Source organism: Prunus avium, chromosome 1 (genome assembly GCF_965620075.1).
Source record: "Prunus avium chromosome 1, drPruAviu1.hap1.1, whole genome shotgun sequence".
Classification (NCBI taxonomy): domain Eukaryota; kingdom Viridiplantae; phylum Streptophyta; class Magnoliopsida; order Rosales; family Rosaceae; genus Prunus; species Prunus avium.
In genome coordinates this window covers 5,105,379-5,126,912 of record NC_142284.1, presented here as the reverse complement: position 1 = coordinate 5,126,912, position 21,534 = coordinate 5,105,379, and the positions used below count along the sequence as shown (strand labels likewise).

At 35.2% G+C, this 21,534-nt stretch overlaps 2 protein-coding genes and 1 pseudogene across 2 annotated transcripts; 2 read left to right on the top strand and 1 right to left on the bottom strand.

The window, feature by feature from the left end:
* Nucleotides 1-2,025: 2,025 nt before the first annotated feature.
* LOC110758394 (uncharacterized) lies at nucleotides 2,026-4,351 on the bottom strand (annotated as a pseudogene).
* Nucleotides 4,352-13,911: 9,560 nt separating this feature from the next.
* On the top strand, nucleotides 13,912-14,795 carry LOC110758324 (uncharacterized). Its single transcript, XM_021960152.2, has 2 exons — nucleotides 13,912-14,297; nucleotides 14,395-14,795. Exons 1-2 carry the CDS (start codon nucleotides 14,108-14,110, stop codon nucleotides 14,514-14,516), a joined length of 312 nt encoding a protein of 103 aa, XP_021815844.1. The 5' UTR covers nucleotides 13,912-14,107; the 3' UTR covers nucleotides 14,517-14,795.
* Nucleotides 14,796-19,628: 4,833 nt separating this feature from the next.
* Nucleotides 19,629-21,296, top strand: LOC110758370 (putative xyloglucan endotransglucosylase/hydrolase protein 23). Its single transcript, XM_088255864.1, has 3 exons — nucleotides 19,629-20,072; nucleotides 20,188-20,381; nucleotides 20,771-21,296. Exons 1-3 carry the CDS (start codon nucleotides 19,740-19,742, stop codon nucleotides 21,162-21,164), a joined length of 921 nt encoding a protein of 306 aa, XP_088111990.1. The 5' UTR covers nucleotides 19,629-19,739; the 3' UTR covers nucleotides 21,165-21,296.
* Nucleotides 21,297-21,534: the final 238 nt, after the last annotated feature.

Sequence of the window (21,534 nt, the reverse complement as noted above, 5' to 3'; positions counted from 1 at the left end):
ATAAAAGACTATAGCCGTTCTTGGGCTCTGGGGAAGTTTAATTAAGACACCCAAATGAAAATAAGTAATTTTTTTTTTTTTTTGCACAGAAGAATTTAAATTAAAAAGGATAAGATATTAATTAAATTAAAGAAGTTGGCTAAAAACAAAAGTAAAGAAACAAATTTTATATTTTTTTTTAAACAATTGAAAAAAAATAACATAAACACTTCTCCTGACGAAATTTTGTCGGCATAGGTCTATGCCGGCAAATATTTGTCGGATTAGGTTTCTCCCGACAAAAGAACCTTTGCCGACGACATTTCGTCGGGAGAGGTCATTTCAAAAAAATAATAAATATAAACTTAGGAAGTTTAGGTTAATTAATTTTTTAAAATTTTATTTGTGGTAATTAAATAATATATTTGACTGATTTAATTAGTTAAATTAGTAATTATATTTTAATTATTATTTATTTGGTGAATAATTAGTATTAAATATTTTAATTAACTTCATGAATTATATTTCTTAATAAATAGTAATTCAATTGTTCTTTTTTTCCTTTAATATTCACTAAGTAAATAACTGAAACATAATTACTAATCAAAGAATTAAAAAAGAGAAATACATATTATGCTACTTAAAGGGTTTGTAAAATCGTATAGCTGTGCGGCTATACTGTTTTTCAAAAAATTAAAAAACTTAGTATGGCCGGACGGCTGTACTATTTTTATACATAAGAAAAAGAGGACCCCAGTCATTAGGCGCCATGTGTCAAGACAATTCTGCTTTTTAAACAGAATTAAAAACACAGAGTATAGCCGAGCAGCTGTACTGAATTTTTTTTAATTTTTTTAAAAAGGACCCTCCAGCGATTAGACGCCACGTGTCACTATACTATTTTTGAAAAAAAAAATCGTAGTATAGCCGCACAGCTATAATATTCTAAAATGTCTATCTAGACTATTTAATATATAAATTAAAAAAAGAAAAGAGGACCCTCCAAGTTTCATTAGTTTGTACTTTATAGATATTAATTTGCTTGTTTCAACATATCCAAAGTAGATATAAATAATCCACTATATAATATTTTTATTATTCGTATTCAATAATATGTGAGAATTATTTGTATAATTCGTGAACTTTGTGTGAATTACTGAAAATTTTGTAAAAAATACGTGTATTAAGCATTAGAAATACATATGTACATGTACAATATGACTATTGTACGTTTGCTTTTTAAAAAACAATAGACGTGTATAGAATACGAATGTATTATTGGGTATTTTTTTTTTTTTTGTTTTTGCACCAAAGAAGGATAAGATATTAATTAAATTAAAGAAGTTGGCGAAAAAACAAAAGTAAAAAAACTAATTTTATATATATTTTTAAAAAAATAGAAAAAAAATAACATAAACACTCCTCCCAACGAAATTTTTTATATATAAAAAAAGAGGACCCCAGTCATTAGGCACCACGTGTCAAGACAATTCTACTTTTAAAATAAAAAAATAAAAACAGAGTATAGCCGGGCGGCTGTACTATATATATATATTTTTTAAATGAGGACCCTCCAGCGATTAGATGCCACGTGTCACTATACTATTTTTGGAAAAAAAATCGTAGTATAGCCGCCCGGCTATACTGTTCTAAAAGGTCTATCTATGCTATTTAATATATAAATAAAAAAAAGAAAAGAGTCAAGTTTCATTTGTTTGTACTTTATAGACATTAATTTGCTAGTTTCAACATATCCAAAGTAGATATTAATCAGCCACTATATAATATTTTAGTATAATTTTTATAACATTATTCTTATTCAATAATATGTGAGAATTATTTGTATAATACGTGAACTTTGTGTGTCTTACTGAAAATTTTGTAAAAAATATGTGTATTAAGCATTAGAAATACGTATGTACATGTACAATACAACTATTGTACGTTTGCTTTTTTAAAAAAAGTAGACGTGTATTGAATACGAATGTATTATTGAAAAATATGTACGTACATATATATATATATATATATATATATATATAATTGTCATCGACGAGTTTTCATAATTTGAAGTCGTTGCATAACAACCTCGTCATCTATACTATTAAAAATGTCTTTCTCAATATATGCAACAAAGCAATCGTTCATCCACAAATCCCCCATTCGATTGCATAACCGATTCTTCACAATATTCATATAGCAGAAAATACTCACTCTACACTTGCAGTCCCAACAAGTAGGATTAGTGCTAGCGTCAGAAGCAAGTACACTAAAGGATAGATATATCTTTATTTGCCTCAACCATCTTTTGCGCAAGATCAGTAATCCCTTTCAATTATGTAAATTCACTGTTAGAGCTCACGTCCCAAATGTAATTCTCAAGTTATTCTTCGAGTAATTTGAGGTCATGCTCAGAAAAATCACTTGGATAAAATTGGGCAAGTCGCATCAACTTTGCTTTATCAAAAGCAGAGAGTGAATTACTTGGACTCAAGCATGCCATACAAAGAAGTAATCCAGTATTCTTTTCATTGAACCGATCATTTAACTCTTGGAGCTGAATATCAATGACATCAACGAATAAATCAACACGATAATGATGTAAGTTTGTGATAGGCTCAGCTTTTCGTTTTGGTCTCCCTCCACTGGAAAAAATATCATCCATTTTAAGAATTTCAATATTATACTTGCCACAAAAGAAAGAAACTTGATCAAGTAAAGAATCCCAACCATTATCTCTCATACTTTGCAATCTTCCTTTACAATATCTTGATCTTTCTTTTGTAATGCCTGAGACAAGTCGTTTGTGATTCCCAAAATTCTTTTCATCAAGTGTAGACCAAAAATGAAGCTGAATGACTGCATAAAAGTTAATAGAACCTTTGCTTCAAATTTTTGTTCATAATCTGATCCATCTGTTCTTACAATCTTAAGCACATCTATCACAGATGGGAACATGTTTTCCAAACTGATTAAACAATTATAATGAGAGCTCCATCGTGTATCACTAGACTGCTTAAGATTAGTTTCTTGATTCAGAGCTTGCCCATTTAAGAGCTCATTATTATTGAGTGCTTCAAAAATTGCATCAGCATGCTTTTCTCTCAGCATATCACGGCGCTTAGCGAATGCACCCACAACATTCACCACATTAGAAACCATAGTAAATAAACCTGCAATTTCTGAATGTTTCTTTGCCACAACTACTAGAGCTAGTTGAAGTTGATGAGCAAAACAATGAACATAAAAAGCAGAGTCATTCTCATTTAGAATGAGTGTTTTAAGACCACTAAACTCACCTATCATATTACTTGCGCCATCATAACCTTGCCCTCGCAATCTAGAGATGCTTAATCCATGTCTCGAAAAGAAATCGTCAACGGCTAACTTGAGTGAGGAAGATTTAGTATCTGTAACATGCACAATACCTACAAAATGTTCAATTACCTGACCTTTATCCATATAATGTAGCACAATTGCCATCTGCTCATTTGAAGACATGTCACATGATTCATCAACAAGAATGGCAAATAACGAATCACCAATATCCATGATGATTGCATTGATAATTTCAGTTGAAATAGCACATGAAATGTCCTTATGGATATCAGGTGATGTCAACTTCATATTTTCAAGAGCATTTTTTAGCGTGACAACTTTTATATTGTCATTGAAACGACATAGCCATCATAAAAATGCAAGAAAATTCCCTTGATTTGTTGAATTTTCATATTCATCATGCCCACGAAATGGAAGCCCTTGTTGTAAAAGTATCCTGCTAACACCAACTGATGCACCTAAACGAGATAATCAATTCGATCTTGGTTTGAGTGTTTTGAGAAAATTGTTTCAATATGCTGCTTTTGGTTTAATAAGACCTCACAACTTCTCCAAGCTTTATTATGGGCACTATTCGATCCTCCAACATGAATTTGTAGTCTATCTTTTTTCTTCCAATTTGAAAATCCAACACCAACAAAAGATTCACCACCAGATTGCTCTCCAATATCAGGTTTAAAGAGATAACAACATAGACAAAAGGCAGCATCTTTTTCTATGCTATACTCTAACCGAGTAGGAAACTCACTAAACCAACTAGGATTAAATTGTCTTTGTTTTGCTCCAAAATTTTTGTAAGGAAAATTATGCCCTCAAGGTGACAAGGACCTTTTTGGAGATAAGCTCTTCGAACTTGGTCTCGAACATTTGGATGGTAACTCAATATTTGATTACGTAATCCGGGATCAGCTGGCAAATTTTCCAAGTTAACTTCCGTAGTTTGGTTTGAACTACTTTCATTTTTCTTTTGACTTTTTGCAGGTGACGACTCCACTAACTCAGACTTTGATTTTCTTTTGAAAAATCTTTCCATAACTGAAACACATATATGAACTAAATTTAAATTGAAACAATTATGAACATCTTCTCAAACTTATAAACCGAAGCAAATTGAGCATTAAATTCAAAGCAATATATTAATCAAAACAATAGAAAATCATATATATAGAAATTTATAAATTAAAATTAAAATTTCACCAACACAAGTTCACAATTGCATAAATAATTACATACTACGCAAGAAAAATTACAAGGGACAGACAAATACATACTTGGAGTTCAATAGCGATTTACCAAATATCTCCAAAGCCTTTTCCCTTTGGTAATCTACACATAAATTGAAAGACCCATTAAAATTAATAGAAATTAAAAAAAAAACTTGATAATATAATTAGAATTTGAGAAGAAAAAAAACTCACAATCAATTGGCTGGTCTGGTCGTGTTTCTGACCCAAGAAAAGAGAAAAAGGCTTAAGTTTATTGATTTATACAAGAAGTGTGAAATATCGTATTTAAAAAAAAAAAATATATATATATATATATATATATATATTAATTAAATACTTTTTTCTTTAGTTTATAATATTGAAAGCAAGAGGTGGCATTAGCACATGCAAATTTTCTAAATGACTTACAAGTGGCTACCATTAATATTAGAGTATGAAAGATATTTTGTTCTTTTTACATGCATATCTTTTCTTACCGTCATGGTTTGAAGAAGTTATTCAAAACTTGGATAACAAGTTGTTACCAGCCAATAGGTGAACATTGGATTGTCGCCTCTCTTGTTGTTTAAATAGGAAACCTTCCACATTAAAAACTTGGATAGACATACATGCGAAGAGAAAAAGAAACAAGAGAGAAAAACGTAGAGGGAGAGAGAATAGTGAGGAAATTCTTGGAGGAGAAAGGTAGATGGGTTGTCTTGTCAATTTATTTTAAGGGTTCTTATTATCGAGGTGAGTGGTTTATGCAATGTGTTCTAAAAGTTTTTATTTTGTGATAAAATATGAAAACCATGAATTATCGTGGATTTATTCTATTTACAAATATCTCTCTATTTGAAGTCAAGCATGTCTAATTTGGTGAGATCTTTCACATTATATATATATATATAATGGTAAGCTTTCGAGCAACGGCAGGTAGCGGTGAAACCACTTACCAGAACAGGATTGCCCAGTTCAATCTTGCTTTGTGTAAGAGATGGAAGACATAGAAAGTTCACGGATTCCTTGTTAGGAATAGTTGAGTCAACCTTAGGGGAAGGTCCGATATACTTTAACTGTTTCCCAAACTTTTCTGTTGCACTTTCCGACGTAAATGTCTTAAAAGCTTTAACATTGAATATTCAAACTCAGGGTTATGATATGGACCCAGGATCCCAAAATCTAGCGATCATTTATAGGGTTTCATATAAGGTTATGAACACTGTCTGTCCCAAAGCTAAAGATTTAGACAGCAAAGGTGAAACTACCTTGTTCCAAACCAACCTTGAAAAATCAAACGTAGCAGTCCCAAAAATGATAAAGTGGAGTGATATAACCCTACCAGAAAAGTGGATTTTGGATGAAATAGTCCCAAAGAAGCCCCTTGAAAATCAAGAACCTACTCGGATCTCCCAATTCGCTGATGGAGAGGTAGAAATACAATTCTCCAACACTAGAAAAACTAGGATTGATCTAGCACCCTTTGGATCTAACCTAGAACCACATAGGTCGAGTACCTCTAGGATTGATCTAGCACCCTCTAGATCCAACCTAGAACCCCATAGGTCGAGCACCTCCTCTGATATAGCTTACGATCTAGACCATGACAGAATGATCTTGGCAGGTCTTAGGAGAACCCAGGAAAAAACACAAAGGCCAGCCTACAGGTTTGAACAAACCCTTCCAAACCCAAGAATTAGGATAAATCCACCTCAACCCGAGCCTTCCTTCTCGGATGTAGAATTTGAAATAAATATGTTAAAATCCTTTGAAATAGAACACGAAAAGATAAAAAGGAATTATCTGAGTATTGAAAATATTAATAAAAGAATCTGGTTTGAAACAGCCTTTTAGGAACATAGGCAAAATCATCTCTGGAAAGCCCATACCGCCTTTATGAAAGAAAAGAAATTCAATTGTTTCTTTTTTACGTGGTTAGATTGGTGTGCTCAGAAATATGACATTCCTGAATATAGGAGCCATGTAGAGATGATAGGAAGCCCATTCTCGACTTACACTTCCAAAGATGGGAAATCAGTAAAAGCCGTACATCCACCCGAGATGGTAATTAAACAGAAAGATATGATAGCGGCTCCCTACAAAGAAACCACTTTCCTTGATGATAGCGCCAATAATTTTCGCACAGCTAGTAAAGAGGATATAGGCGCAGTTATTCAGCAGAATAATTACACCAACCTGTTTCTGCAGTCTCTAGGAAAGCAAGTCACTAGAATTGAAACGTCTGTTTCTGTAAAGGAGCAGAAATCCGACCCCGGTCCCTCAGAAACTAAAAGGATCAAGGAAATGAGTAGTCAGGTGTTCTTCAAACCACCTCCCCCTTTAGATAATAAAAACTTTAAGATGGGAAGAACATTGTCAGAAGATGAAAATTTTGTTGACATCCTGGCAAAGAAATTATCAGAAGTAAAATTGTCAGATAAAGGAAAAGGTCCTCAAGTGTCGGTTCTCACTGAAGGAGAAATAGAAGACCTTGAAACAATGTTTAAGGAAGAACGACCTGAAATTAATAGGTTAACAAATGAAAAGAAATTCACTCAAACTGCTAAAACAAGAAATTACTACCCCCGACCCACTCCAGTAGATTTACAGTTTGAGGAAGACGGAATGTGGAATTCCGCTCAGTATGATGGAAGCTCCATAGTAGAATGGAATATTGATGGTCTAACGGAATATCAGATCATTAATGCAATGAAACATATGATGATGTACGCTACAGCCTCTAAGATAAAAGGAAATGGAGATAAGAGGGTGGCTGAAGCTATCATCGCAGGCTTTGTAGGTCAATTAAAAGGATGGTGGGATTTCCACCTAACCGACTCAGCAAGAGCCCAAATCCTGAACGCCCAGGTGGCTATTGGTCAGCAGAATGTACAAGACCCAGTAACTGGATTAATCAAAAGTGAAAACATTTACCAGGAAGATGCGGTAAATTCACTAATTTACACAATTACTCTACATTTTGTAGGAACTACAGAATTACAGCACGACAGGTCTAGAGAACTCTTAATGAACCTTAAGTGTCCTACCTTGTCCCATTTTAGATGGTATAAGGACGTGTTTTACTCCAAGGTATTCACTAGGCAAGACTGTAATGCTGACTTTTGGAAAGAGAAATTTCTTTCAGGATTGCCACTTCTATTCGCTGAAAAGGTTAGGAATAGAATTAAAGAGAAAAATTGTGGTGTCATTCCTTATGGGTCTTACACCTATGGGGAATTGTCCTCTGAAATCTGCGCAGAAGGATTAGCTCTTTGCACAGATATGAAATTAAGAAAACAGCTTGATAAGCAAAAGGCCCTAGGAAAAAAGGAATTAGGTGACTTTTGTGAACAATTTGGTTTTGAACCAATAAAATCATATTCACATAAAACATACAAGAAGGGAAAGAAATTTGGGGGGCGTAAGACTAAAAAATACGAGAAATATAAGTCTGAACCTAAGAAGCCATATAGAACTTTCAGAAAAAGGAAATACACAGGAGATACTAGCAAAAAGGCTAGTAAAGGAAAGAAAGGAGCTGTCCCTACATGCTATAAGTGTGGAAAAGTAGGACATTATAAGTCTGAGTGCAAAATGAAGGATAAAATCAGTAACCTAAGCATTAGTGAAGACCTTAAGCAACAGCTTTCCAAATAATGCTTAATTCTTCTGGTTCTGAACAAGATAGTGATGACGAACTAGCCCAACTAGAAAATGAAGAATTGTTTGAATCAGATACTGAGACTAGCTCAGGTAGCGAGGAAGAGTGCGCCTGTCAATTTAAAGATCTGAGAATATGTGTCTTAACAAAAGAAGAAAGTCTAATAGTAGACTTAATTGATAAAATAGAAGATCCATAAAAGAAGAGAGAAGCTTTGGAAAGTTATATCTCGCTAGCTAGAACCAGACCAAATAATCCCCAACCGGCCATAGCTAATGTAAGACAACCAGTTGAAAACTATAGTTTTAAGACTATAGTAAACAGAATGAATGATAAAATTCATAAAAAGGAACCTACGCTCAACGACCTTCAGTGCGAAGTCCATGATGTGAAAGAAGAACTTAGAGAGTTAAAAAATAGGGTTAGAGTTTTAGAACTCTATCATCCTTTTTCAGAAGAAGATACAGAAGAAAAATCTGAGCAATTAGAATTCGAAAACCTAATGGAAGAATTTCAAGAGAAAATAGAACCTGTAACAAGAGAAACCCTCCAAGAAGAACAAGTTAATACTATGAGATTCATTAATAGCATAGATAAGGTGATATCACAAAAATGGTATGCGATGATAACTATTGTTATTAATAAAACCTACAAGTTTACTGTTGAAGGGCTGATAGACACTGGAGCCGATCTTAATTGTATAAATGAAGGTGTTGTGCCAACGAGGTATTTTCAGAAAACTACCCAAGTCCTACACACAGCAGTCAATAGTCAAAAGATGGGGATTCAGTTTAAATTATCTAATGCTGCTGTACTTAATCAGGGAATTTGCTTTGAAACCCCTTTTGTCTTGGTGAAAGGATTAAACCAGTCCCTGATATTAGGAACCCCTTTCATTAATATGCTTTATCCCTTCTCTGTTTCTGAAGAGGGAATAAGAACTGAGGTAGAGGGTCAACCTATAGTCTTTAGGTTCTCTCAACCACTCAAGCATAAGTATATTAATGAAATTCAAGAAAAGATAAAGAAGAAAGAAAGTTATCTATATCACCTGAAAGAAGAATTGCAGTACAAAAGAATAGAGGAACAACTGCAAGACAAGAGGGTAAAAGAAAAGGTAGAAGAAGTCCAAAAGATGTTTGAAAATCAAGTTTGTGCCGAAATACCCAATGCTTTTTGGAATAGGAAAAAACACATAGTGGAATTGTCGTATGAGCCTGATTTTGATGAAAAGAAAATCCCAACCAAAGCTAGGCCAATACAAATGAATGCTAGGCTAATGGAAATTTGTAAATCTGAAATTCAAGATTTATTAGGGAAAAAATTAATTAGGAAAAGCTCATCTCCCTGGAGCTGTTCTGCCTTCTATGTAGAAAACGCAGCAGAATTAGAAAGAGGGGTACCTAGATTGGTGATAAACTACAAACCTCTTAATAAAGCCTTAAAATGGGTTAGATATCCAATTCCTAATAAAAAGGACCTTTTGGATAGATTGAATAAGGCAGTAATTTTTTCTAAATTTGATATGAAATCGGGATATTGGCAAATTCAAATTGCGGAAAAAGACAGGTACAAAACAGCCTTTAATGTCCCCTTCGGACATTACGAATGGAATGTTTTACCGTTTGGTCTAAAAAATGCTCCCTCTGAGTTTCAAAATATTATGAATGATATATTTAATCCTTACACAGCTTTCACCATTGTTTATATTGATGATGTTTTAGTTTATTCTAATTCTTTAGAACAACACTTTAAACATCTGAATATCTTTTTGAGAGTTGTGAAGCATGCAGGATTAGTGGTTTCGGCAAAGAAAATGAAATTATTTTCTTCAAAGATTCGTTTTTTTAATAAGGGACTGATAGTTCCTATTGATCGAGCAATATCCTTTGCTGAAAAATTCCCTGATGAGATAAGGGACAAGCAACAGTTACAAAGGTTCTTAGGAAGTCTTAATTATATAAAATATTTTTATAAAGATTTGGCTCAAGATTCAAAATTGTTATACCAAAGGTTGAAAAAGAACCCAACTCCCTGGTCAGAAGAACACACTAAAGCGGTAAGAAGGTTGAAAATTAAAGTCAAAGAACTTCCTTGCTTAGCCTTAGCCAACCCCGAAGCCTTTAAAATAGTAGAAACAGATGCTTCAGAAATCGGGTATGGAGGAATCCTAAAACAGAAGGTCAATAATTCAGAACAACTGGTTAGATTCACTTCTGGAGTTTGGAAACCGGCCCAAAAGAATTATTCTACTGTTAAGAAAGAAATGCTAGCCATAGTCCATGCTGTTTCTAAATTCGAGAGTGATCTTTTAAATAAAAAATTCCTGATAAGAGTGGATTGCAAGGCTGCAAAAGACATTTTGTTTAAAGATGTAAAAAATTTAGCATCAAAACAAATTTTCGCAAGATGGCAAGGAATACTATCTGCTTTCGATTTTGATATTGAATTTATTAAAGGTGAAACTAATGCGCTCCCTGATTTCTTAACTCGAGAATTCTTGCAGGGTGCGAACCAGGAGTTCCGGACAAATGACTCCAAGTAGGAGCTCTTCAGGAGCTCTTGCTAGGTCTTCCCCGACTGATCCAAAGCCCTTGATGACTTCTTCTCCATATAATAAGGGTAAGGAGAAGCAGATTGCTGAAAATCCATTCCGTGAGTATATGAATATGTCTGTAGCAATTATTGAAATGAATGATCTGGACAAACATCCGAATTTTCTAGTTGAAAAATATTTAAGGGATAACCTTCCTCCCTTAAATAAGCCCCGTCTATTCTATGAAACTCTCCTAATTGAAACTAAATCTGTTAATATAGTTCATCGTCATAGAGGTGAAAATACCAACACAATAGCCTTTTCCAAAATCCAAATTCTAAATGTTATTTCCTTGGAAGAATGGGGTCCTAGCCCTGAAAGGGCTAAAAGATTTATCCATCCTGAAATTAGGCCATATTCATATAACTTCTGGGATTATTAAAAAGCATGGGAATATGTCTTATGTTTTCAAAATCAAAACTATTCTCATACTTGGTTCATCCAATTTAAGCTTCGGGCTTTGAAAGAACTCCCAAATTGGTTCAAGAGCTTTTTCCTTATCTGGGGTCCTACTATGGAATACCTTCCTCCTGAAATTAAGGAGTCCTTTCAAATGAAATTTTGTAAATGGAATAAGAATCATCCTGATCAGAGGACTTTGTTCATGTGGTTCATGATAATGTATGAGCTACCTTGGATATTAAAATGAGAATATATTATCTCGGAAGACATTGATGAAGAATGGACCTATATTCCTAACTTAGTCCGAAGCATCTTAATTCGTTGGTGGGACAAATTCACAAGAGACCACTTAGTTCCTGTCAAGATTACCCCAGCAATTATTCCCTCCTTTGATCCTGTTGCTGCTCAGCCTTTGGTCACTTCTTCTGCCAATCTAAGTGTTTCGCAAAGGCTACAGATGCTGATAGATCAGTCAGGCTCTTCTTCATCAAAAGAAGATTTGAAAAAGAAAGTCCTCGAGATCCTGGATTTAGATGACGAGTCGATGGCATCAGCTTCCGCCACTCAACCTGAAGATGAGGTGGACCCTTTTGCTAATGAAGACATGCTTGACCACTTTCATCCGGATCTCCATTCGGATCTTTATGGTGGGCCCAAGTAATATTATGTCTAATAAGAAGACAATTTGTGTTTACTGTAATTTTTGATAAAGCTTTTTACTTTTACGTTTTTTCTGGTAAAAGCAAGACGTTCCTGCTTTTACTCTGTTTTTATTTGCCTTTTGTAAGAGTCTGCCTTTTTCCTTTTTTGGCCGTTTGCGTGAACGTTCGGACAGAATCATTAAAGTGAAGATGCCGCTCTACTGTAGGCCGCTTTGTGATCTTCTGCCTCTAATTGACACGTCAACAGCCAGGAGGCTTTAAATGAAGGGCTTCTCCTCCTTTGCGAAGCACCGAAAAAAAGATCGCCTCTCAAGCAGAAAATAAACTTTGTGTTTTGAGTATTTTGGAGTGTTTTTGAGTGTTTTCAAGTGCTGCTTCTGCGAAGCTTCTGTTAAGCACTACTGCTTTCCCTGCTTCTATGTAAGTTTGTTGAATATTAATGATACTACGTTTGATATCGTATTTAATTTCTCTATATTATTATCCTTGGTTTTGGCTTTGTATGTTTGAATTCCTCATAATAATTATGTTTATTCTCTACGTCTCTACACTACCTTCCGCTCAAAAGCTTAAAATTGATTGAGAAAAAAATTTTGCTCTTAAGAGTCTGGGCCAGTACCTGGTATCAGAGCCAAAAGTCCCTAGAAGAGTTGTTAAGTTTAAGGTCCAAACTAAGTTGTTGGTTTAATCTTCTGGTTTTTCTGTCAAGTTTCCTTTACTCACTAGTCATCGAGTTGTCTAGCTGTCAGATAGGCTCATTAGCCGTTGCCCGTCAAGCTAAGGCGTTGAGAGACCTAGGCATTAACCAGTTAAAGCTGAATTAGATGAGAATGATAGAGCTTTATTTATTTCATGTAAAGTTGTAAGATTTTGGGAGCTATTTTTAAAAGAGAAGTTTATTTTAAACCTTATTTTGGCTTTCTTTGTATTTCTTTTTATTTTATTTTACTTTTTATTTTCTCATGCACCGGGCGCGGGGTTTCCACAGACCCCCGGGTCTGGGGCGTGACAAGAAGGCAATATATAATAATAATAATAATAATAATAATAATAATAATAATAATAATAGTTCTAATCCTTTTAGGAATGGGTAATGTATGATTTTAGGATATTTGGCTGTCAAGAGGGCACACGTTGCTGAAATCTACTTTGGCTGCTTGCTGGACCACGCCCCCATAGCTTAACTTCTTAGCCTGAAATCTTCTTTGGCCCATATGACTACTAAATATGTAGCTAGAGACTCTGTATACTAGTATTATTATTTTTTAAATAAAATTTCAGTGAGGGGCCAGTGACTGCACTGGTCCCCATGTGCCTCCGCCGCTGATTAGATCAGAGGAGGAGTGCGAAAGTAGTTCCGTTGGAGAGGACGAATTGCCTTGGAACCCTCCTAAAGGTTTAGTTTCTGAAGGGCAGCTGCGGTTAATGCAAGAACAATCATCATCAGTCAAGTTTTTTGTTCAATCTTAATTCTTTGGTCAGCTCAGAAGCCTACCTCTTGCCGATAGGCAGAGGTAACTTAACTTATGAGTTTTTGGGGTGATTGGAGTCTCAAATTGTGTTAAGTTTTGGATTTCTTATGATTGTTCTATATCAATTAGGCTTCCTGGTGTCCAAGTTTTTCTCTTAACCCTATAAAGACAAGTGTTGTAGCTTTTTAGCAGAGCTAGAAGTTTTCTATTGTGCAGCTACACTGATTCTCAACTATCACACACCACCACCATGGTTGTGTTACTAGTTTCTATGTTAAAATATGATTGGACGATATGATTTATAATCGATATAAATAATATATTATGTGCTTAGAAATCATTTATTATAAACAAAAATTAATGTACGTACACATCATGTCTTTCATCGAATCTGTGATTTCAAGGAAGAAAGTAAAGATAAGTATTTATGTGACACGAGATTATTTAATGTAACGCATGACACGTCATGTGATTGAACTTAAATAATAACGTAAAAAAATACGTAACACCTGATGATGACTTGGTACGTGTTACACGTGGCAGCAGCAGACAAAACGCCGTGTGCATTATATCTTCTTCCTCAATCCTCCGCAGACTCAGTCGCCTTGTCCCTTTTTAAGTTTTGACCATTACCCTAAACTCCTCCTCAGCTTCAAACTTTGAATCAAAAGCTCTCAACAAACCCAAACCCAAATTCGAACCTCAGCTAATATTCAAATCCCCAAATTCCGAAAACCCAAAATCCAAATCCAGTTTTCAGAGCACAAAACGAACCAATCAGAGAACCAGCCATGGCGTATGTGGATCACGCGTTTTCGATAACAGACGAAGACATGATGATGGTGGACTCTTACACAGTCAACAACAAGCCTCCCATCAAAGAGATCGCTCTCGCCTTCGCTCTCCTCATCACCGGCACTCTCGGCATTGTCATCGGCGGCCTCATGGCCTACAACCATGTCGGCGGCGACAAAGCTCACGGTACCCTCTACCTTACTAACCCTAACCCTAAAAACCCTCTTGTTTAATTTTATTTTCAATTTTTCTTAATTTTGGGGTATTTTTTCGATGATTTCAGGCTTATTCTTTGCGATACTTGGGGCGATCTTGTTCCTTCCGGGGTTCTATTACACGCGGATTGCTTACTATGCTTATAAAGGTTACAAGGGCTTCTCTTTCTCCAACATTCCACCTGTTTAGCATCTCCTTAGCTCTGCTTCAACTTCACATGTACAGATCTCTTCTTCGTTTTTTAGTGTTTTCTTGTAATGGGTTTTATTTTATAAAATTTTTGTTCATTTTTAACAATGCTTATGATATATACTGGTTGTTCTTAATAGAGGGAGAGCTTGTTAAGCTTAAGTGTACTCATTATCTGGCCAAATAGTGAACTTGTACTCATCTTGTGTTACATCATCTATGTAGTGGAAACACTCAACTTTCATTATGAGTAAATAAAAAGAGCTGTGTTTTTTCTAATTTAGCTTGAGCCATACGCTCCTTTCCGGTTTCCATTTATTTTTAAATTCATTGTGCAATTTGTTTGCTTGAATTATATGAATAAAGGTACAGCCAAATGCCAATACATATGATTTTCAGGGGAAGCTAAACTGTTGTGTTGTGTGACTTTTCTTGTCTCTAGGTTTGGTTTTATGTTTGTTGAGTTACTTTAGCATTATGGAGGGAACTTGGAAATTAGACTTTCGTCCAGCTGGAATACCTTAGATATTTTATCTTGTATTCCTTTTCGGTTGAATGCAAACTTATGATGACATTATGATTGTTAGATAAATGATTTCTGAACATGGGTAGTGATGAACCATTGTGTTTCTGTAAGACCTTTGTTGGCAGTAAACTTGTTCAGTGCACTGTTTCTTTTGCTAGCGCGTTGTGGATGAGAGTGTTAATCTTTGGATTGATATTTTCTAAATATATAATGATCTAACTACTTTTGTTGAAGTTTGGACATGTTGAAGCTTGAAGAACATTGTTCATTAAGAAAACTTTTTTCACGTTTACTAATGGGTAGAATAGAAGTTTAGCAAAAGCATAACAGTCCTATTGCTTCAAAAGAGATAAGCATAACAAAATGGAGTGGTATATTCATATCCTAACATATGAACAGTAAGAAAGAGCATTCTTATTGAAACTAGAACTCATTGGAGACGAAGTAGATTTATGGTGGAAGCAAATATGCGATAGTTACAAAAAGAGACATAACAAAGTTGTGAAAGAAATGAAGGTGAGATCATGTAAAGGTTTTGTGTGCAGAGATATTAGTGCTGAGAGAATTAACTCTCATATCATTTTAAACAGTATATGCAATACATAATCTTTGAGGCTGAACTGTTTCCGAGAGAATGGATTCGTGTCTGTTGCGTGTGTGGGCACGTCTGTAGCATGTGTGAACTGAACATGTGGTGTAACGTTGATATATTTTGTATTGATCCTTGGTCCTAGTATGTGAGCTTAGTTATGAGATCACTACAGAGCAAAGCCTATGGGTTATCCATTCCAGAAGTTTCATTTATTAGTAGGGTTAAACTTGCTATGTCAATAGTTTGGGCTTATGTGACATTGTTGTTCAAGCATATGAGAATCCTCATTTCCTTAAGTATTTAAAATGAGGAACACAAAACGAAACATTCAGAGAGGAATTTTTGAGCAATTGAAGGAGTGGTTCTACCCATATAACATTTGTTGGGTTTAAAACAAAAAGGGGGGCAGGTATAAGATTACAGAATTTCTGTTTGAGAGGACAGGAAAGATAATTGCATCAAACCTGATGTATTTAAATAAAGTATGATATATTTACTTATTCTCACGGCCTTGTTGTGTTACTGCCCTATTTGTATTGATTGGCTATGTTGCTTGTTCTGTTTGTGCTTCGTAATTTAATTCATGGACACAGTTCTAAGGTTAGTTCCCTAGGCTTATTTGAGTAGTTTATTACATCAATGTTCCAATTTCCGTTTTCCCCTGTATTTTTCTTTCCGTTTTCAACATTAGGTAAGGATTTGGTTTGTCAATGAGGCAAAGTAGTTCTAGCAACTTGTTTTCCTCTGGTGAGAATGATGTATGAGCAATAAGAAAAGCGGCTGATAATGAAATGGAAAGAAAGGTCTCCCAGTTGGGTTGGACCAGTTCTCATCGATGACATTTGTATGGGTCTCTAAGGCCCGCCATATTTGTATGGATGATTAATATAGTGTTTTTGGGATTCTTAACCCTCGTATTTTAACCCCCCCAAAACAAAAAGAAAGCAAGGTGAAACTGTAATTATAATATAGTAAATTATATGTGAAGGTGCTTGAAAAATCAGTACTTTGGAGCCACTGAAGTCACCCTTCAAGCTTGCTTTTTCTTTTTAGGGGTCAAAATTAAAGCTTGCTTCACGAACAAGAATGCAGGGTTTCAGGGATTGCTTTATAGTAAAGGATTTGTTTAGCTGGAGAGTGCTGCATCTGTTTCAATAAAAAATTATAAAAAAAAAAGATTTATCGTTTATTAGAAATGTATTGGAAACTGTTTACCTTCACTTCCACACAGTATCAGTAGGTAATTTTTAATCATTCATATCTGTAATTAGAGTTACTCTCCCCTCTCTATAAGAGGGATCATCCACCTTAGGGATGGATGTCTGAAACTAGTGAAAGCCTGATTGCAGTATTCAGCTAGCCGTCAGACGGCTGGAGATGTAGTTTTGTCCATGACGTTTTACGATTATAACCAAGTCTACCTATTGGGTTGCTAACTGGTGCAGTATATGGATGAGAGATGCACAAATTCTTGAACATGGGCAGGTCAGTCAATGTTTTTGATGAGCTATATTGGAGGGTAGATTACGGATGTTTTTTACATGATTATATGTGATATTTTATCAAATTTCTGTCTCTCACACCTGTCTCAGCCCTGTATGAGTGTTGGTAGTGTGGAGATCAAATTTTCTGTTTTCCTTTTAAAAGATGTTGGCAAGTGTTGGTAGGAAGAAGCTGTCCAAGTGAATGGTTATTTGTGCTTGAAGGGTTTGAAGTACGTTGGAAAAGATGCGTCTGGTGTGCGGAATTTATTTATTTATCGATAAGTTCGCGAATTGAAACAGTTTGAATGAATGATTGAAAGACCTGTGAACTGATTACAGTTCAATGAACTTGTTTGTTTGATAGTGGAATTCAATGCAATCATTTGTTCTCAAATGGATTGTTGAAAGAGCAGGACAGCTATTTATGAATTTAGCAACCCGTAACCACTCTGCCGGGATGGGCAAGAAAGCAACATTTGACGAGGACCCATGTTTGTGTCGACCGATTAAGAGAGTATTTTATCTACTTTCCAATCATTTAAAATTTGTTATCATGTCTATTCTAAGTGTTATTATATTATTGGCTTCATTCTTATCGTTTTGAACTAATCATGTAGCTAGCTAGAGATAAAGATGAACTACAAATCATGTAACCACACAACCCTACTTTCGAAGAAATAACAAAGTGGGGATGGCAAAATGGAATTGGACAAATGGACGATGGCTTGGATATGGTCATTAGATTATGCGCCACTTCTAGGAAGATAAAGAAAAGGGTCATTCAAGCAATAATTGTGGACAAAGTGGAGATAAAAAAGGGGGACACAATAGCAAAATAATTGTTCAGGTTCAGTTTTTTCAACTTGTTGGATCGACCATTGACCATTTTCATGGATGAGTGATTTCTCCTTTTTGCAAATCATAATTTATATAGAAATGGCTCATCAAAGACACGAAGGAAATGTTTAGCATATATCTCAAACTGTGATTTACAGGTAAGTAGGATGACTAGGGAATAATCCAAGCATTTTTCCGATTGCTTGGCTATTGTTACTGCCCCTCAGTCACAAATATGTAAATGTGCAAGATAACATAACACAGAAAGCACCATTCAATAATAATATCTATATTTATATGTATATATACAAAAGTTGTCGGATTTTTCTATCGATTCTGTCTCTATGTATCGGTATTATGTCGGTGTGTTTTGTTATTGACATATTATCGATAATAATAGATAATGAAATACACCAAAATTTAAACTAAGCTCAAACGTTCAGAAGCAGAGGACCTGCCCTAGATACATGCATGCAAGTACAAACGTCATCGTTTTATTTTATTATACAGTAGAGTACAGTACTGTATTTTTTCAATCCTAAGAGAAAATTAAATAATAAAATGGTATTATAAGGTGATTATGTATGTGCTGTAAAAAACAAAGAAACATAAATGAATCTTTTATATGCCCATTGCCCATGAGCAGGCAACAGCTTTGCATGAAAGCAACATTTGACTGATGACAATCGCAAGACTCTGGTTTGGCGAAATTGACATTGACACTACCAACCTACCTTCTCTCCCTTGGTTGGCTGGCTGAGGCTGAGGTTGGGAGCCATATACAATACAAATTATGGTGCGTCATGTTTTAGAACTTTAGACTTCCCGCACACGTTGGATAAAAGCCCGCCGACAATAATTAAAGATATTAATTGTCCCTCTTACCTAAGCTTCTAGTACTAACTATTATTATCATCTTCAATACCTCAATTAATTGAAAAGAATTTTAAGACGAATAGACAAAAGGTATAATTTATGACTACAAATTTCATTCTGAAATCAACGTGGCGTACATGACTACAAATTTCGTAATATTTGTTCTCAACTAGCATGTATTTTGGTTTGAAGTTGAGCACTGTATAATTTTTCTCATCAATTGTTATTCACACTTTCAGTTTGTCATTCTGCACGTTAAATTTTATATTAGTCGGATGACAAACTGATAACATTGCCCTATTTTTTTTGACTCTAGACAATAATTGGTCACAAAAGGACAATCGCAGTTAATACCTATAACACGTGACACGCTTTGAGAAGAATAGTAATGCGATCATTTACTTTTCTACTACCAATTAACAATTGTCTTCTAGTTTGGGGAACACACAAATGATATTTAAGAGTGAAGACTTGGTTTGATAACCCAATTCATAGCGAACCAAACAAGCCTTGGACAGCTGTGATATTATGTACATGGGATTTGAACCCTCTCTCTGCCTTTCCCTTTACCTTCTAATACCTCACAACCGCGTAGAAAAAGATTTGGATTCCCAACTTCACAAGGCCTTCTAATTGGATTGGAGAGCAACCCCAAAAAAGAAAGAAAAAACTTAAGCTTGGAGAAATGAACATCATCTTTATTAGCTGTCTTTGGTCCCCACTCTCATATAAACCCAAGCCAAGTCAACCCAAATCTCTTAAGCAAACGCATGCATATTTCCCAACCACTTCAACACCACCACCACCACAACTGATCGATCATTGCCTACTAGCCTAGCCTAGCCCTACTACTTCTCCCATACTCTCCCACACCCATCAAACCACTATATATACCCCTCTCCATTCCCATGCATTTCATCAAACACCTCTCTCTCTTGCCTTCCCATTTCCTCAATTCGACCAACCAAACCATGACTAAGATATTCTTAGTTCTAGTACTTCTGCAAACTTTGTTCAACATTTTGGTTGTGGCTTCGGCTGGTAACCTCAACCAAGATTTTGACATAACATGGGGTGACGGTCGAGCGCAAATACTCGACAACGGGCAGCTTCTTACGCTGTCCCTGGACAAGACTTCGGGGTCAGGTTTCAAGTCCAAGAATCAGTACTTGTTTGGGAAAATTGATATGCAGATCAAGCTTGTGCCTGGTAACTCTGCTGGTACTGTTACGGCTTACTATGTGAGTAGTTCATCATGTATAATTTAGCTGCTTTCCTAATTCTGATTTTTATATACGTAATACATCATATCCATATCATGCATGTCTAATGTTTTTATATGTGTGAATTTTGCAGCTGTCCTCGTTGGGTTCTACTCATGATGAGATAGATTTTGAGTTTCTAGGCAACCTAAGCGGAGATCCTTATATTCTACACACAAATGTTTTCACACAAGGGAAGGGTAATAGGGAGCAACAATTCTATCTTTGGTTTGATCCCACCAAAGACTTCCACACCTATTCCATCTTGTGGAACCCTCAAAGCATCATGTAATTAAACTAAAGCTCTCTCTCTCTCTCTCTCTCATTTTGACTTGTTAAAACTATTTGTATCATACTTACTGATAACATGTCTCACTGAATAAGACCTCGATGAGATTCAGTTATGTAGTTAGTAAATGAATTTCATCTTTGCGAGGCATGTAATTAGTGATATAGTTAGTACATATGGTACATATAACATAGGAAATATTCTCTTCAAAACATAAGATGATTATTTTGCTAGTAAATCTGAACCTTTGATCATGTTGATTTTTTGTATGAATATTTACGGTTTAATTTTAGTCTGACAATACAACATTAGCCCATTTAGAATTACTCAATATTTGTTTGTATGTATCCTAATAAACTTCTATGCTTTGTTCTTCTTGATTAATTAGATTCTCTGTGGATGGGACACCCATTAGACAGTTCAAGAATTTAGAATCGAAGGGAATTCCTTTCCCAAAGAACCAAGCCATGTCAATATACTCAAGCCTGTGGAATGCAGATGATTGGGCCACACGTGGAGGGCTTGTGAAGGCAGATTGGAGTAAAGCCCCATTTACAGCCTCATACAGAAACTTCAACGCCCAAGCTTGCACTTGGTCTTCAGGCTCTTCCCACTGTTCTTCTTCCAGTTCCTCAAGCTCCCCCAGCTGGTTGAGTCAGTCACTGGATGCAACTGGCCAAGAAAGAATCAAATGGGTTCAGAAGAACTACATGATTTACAACTATTGCAGAGATACCAAGCGCTTCCCACAAGGGTTTCCAGCTGAGTGCTCATTGGCATGATCACTTCATTGATTTCCTCCTCTCCACATAAAAGGACTAGGGATGCTATTTGTATTTAAGTTTTATTTGTTTGCAGCAATTTTAACATCGCTACACAACCAATAAATAGATTACGAGGTTTTTGTAACATAACATATGTGAGTTAGGCTAGTTGGCCACTACAGTGTGTTGTCCATTTGCAAATTTTATTCTCAAAGTAAAAAGAAGCACTACCTAATAACTATTTGAGCTTTCTGTGAATTGGTAACCTAAGTTGGTAAACATTTATCACCAAATTTCGAGGTTGAAAGATAGCTCACAATATTATTCTAAAAACTCTGCTAGCACCAAATAACAACATCATAACAATATCCTACTGAGAAGAACAAAA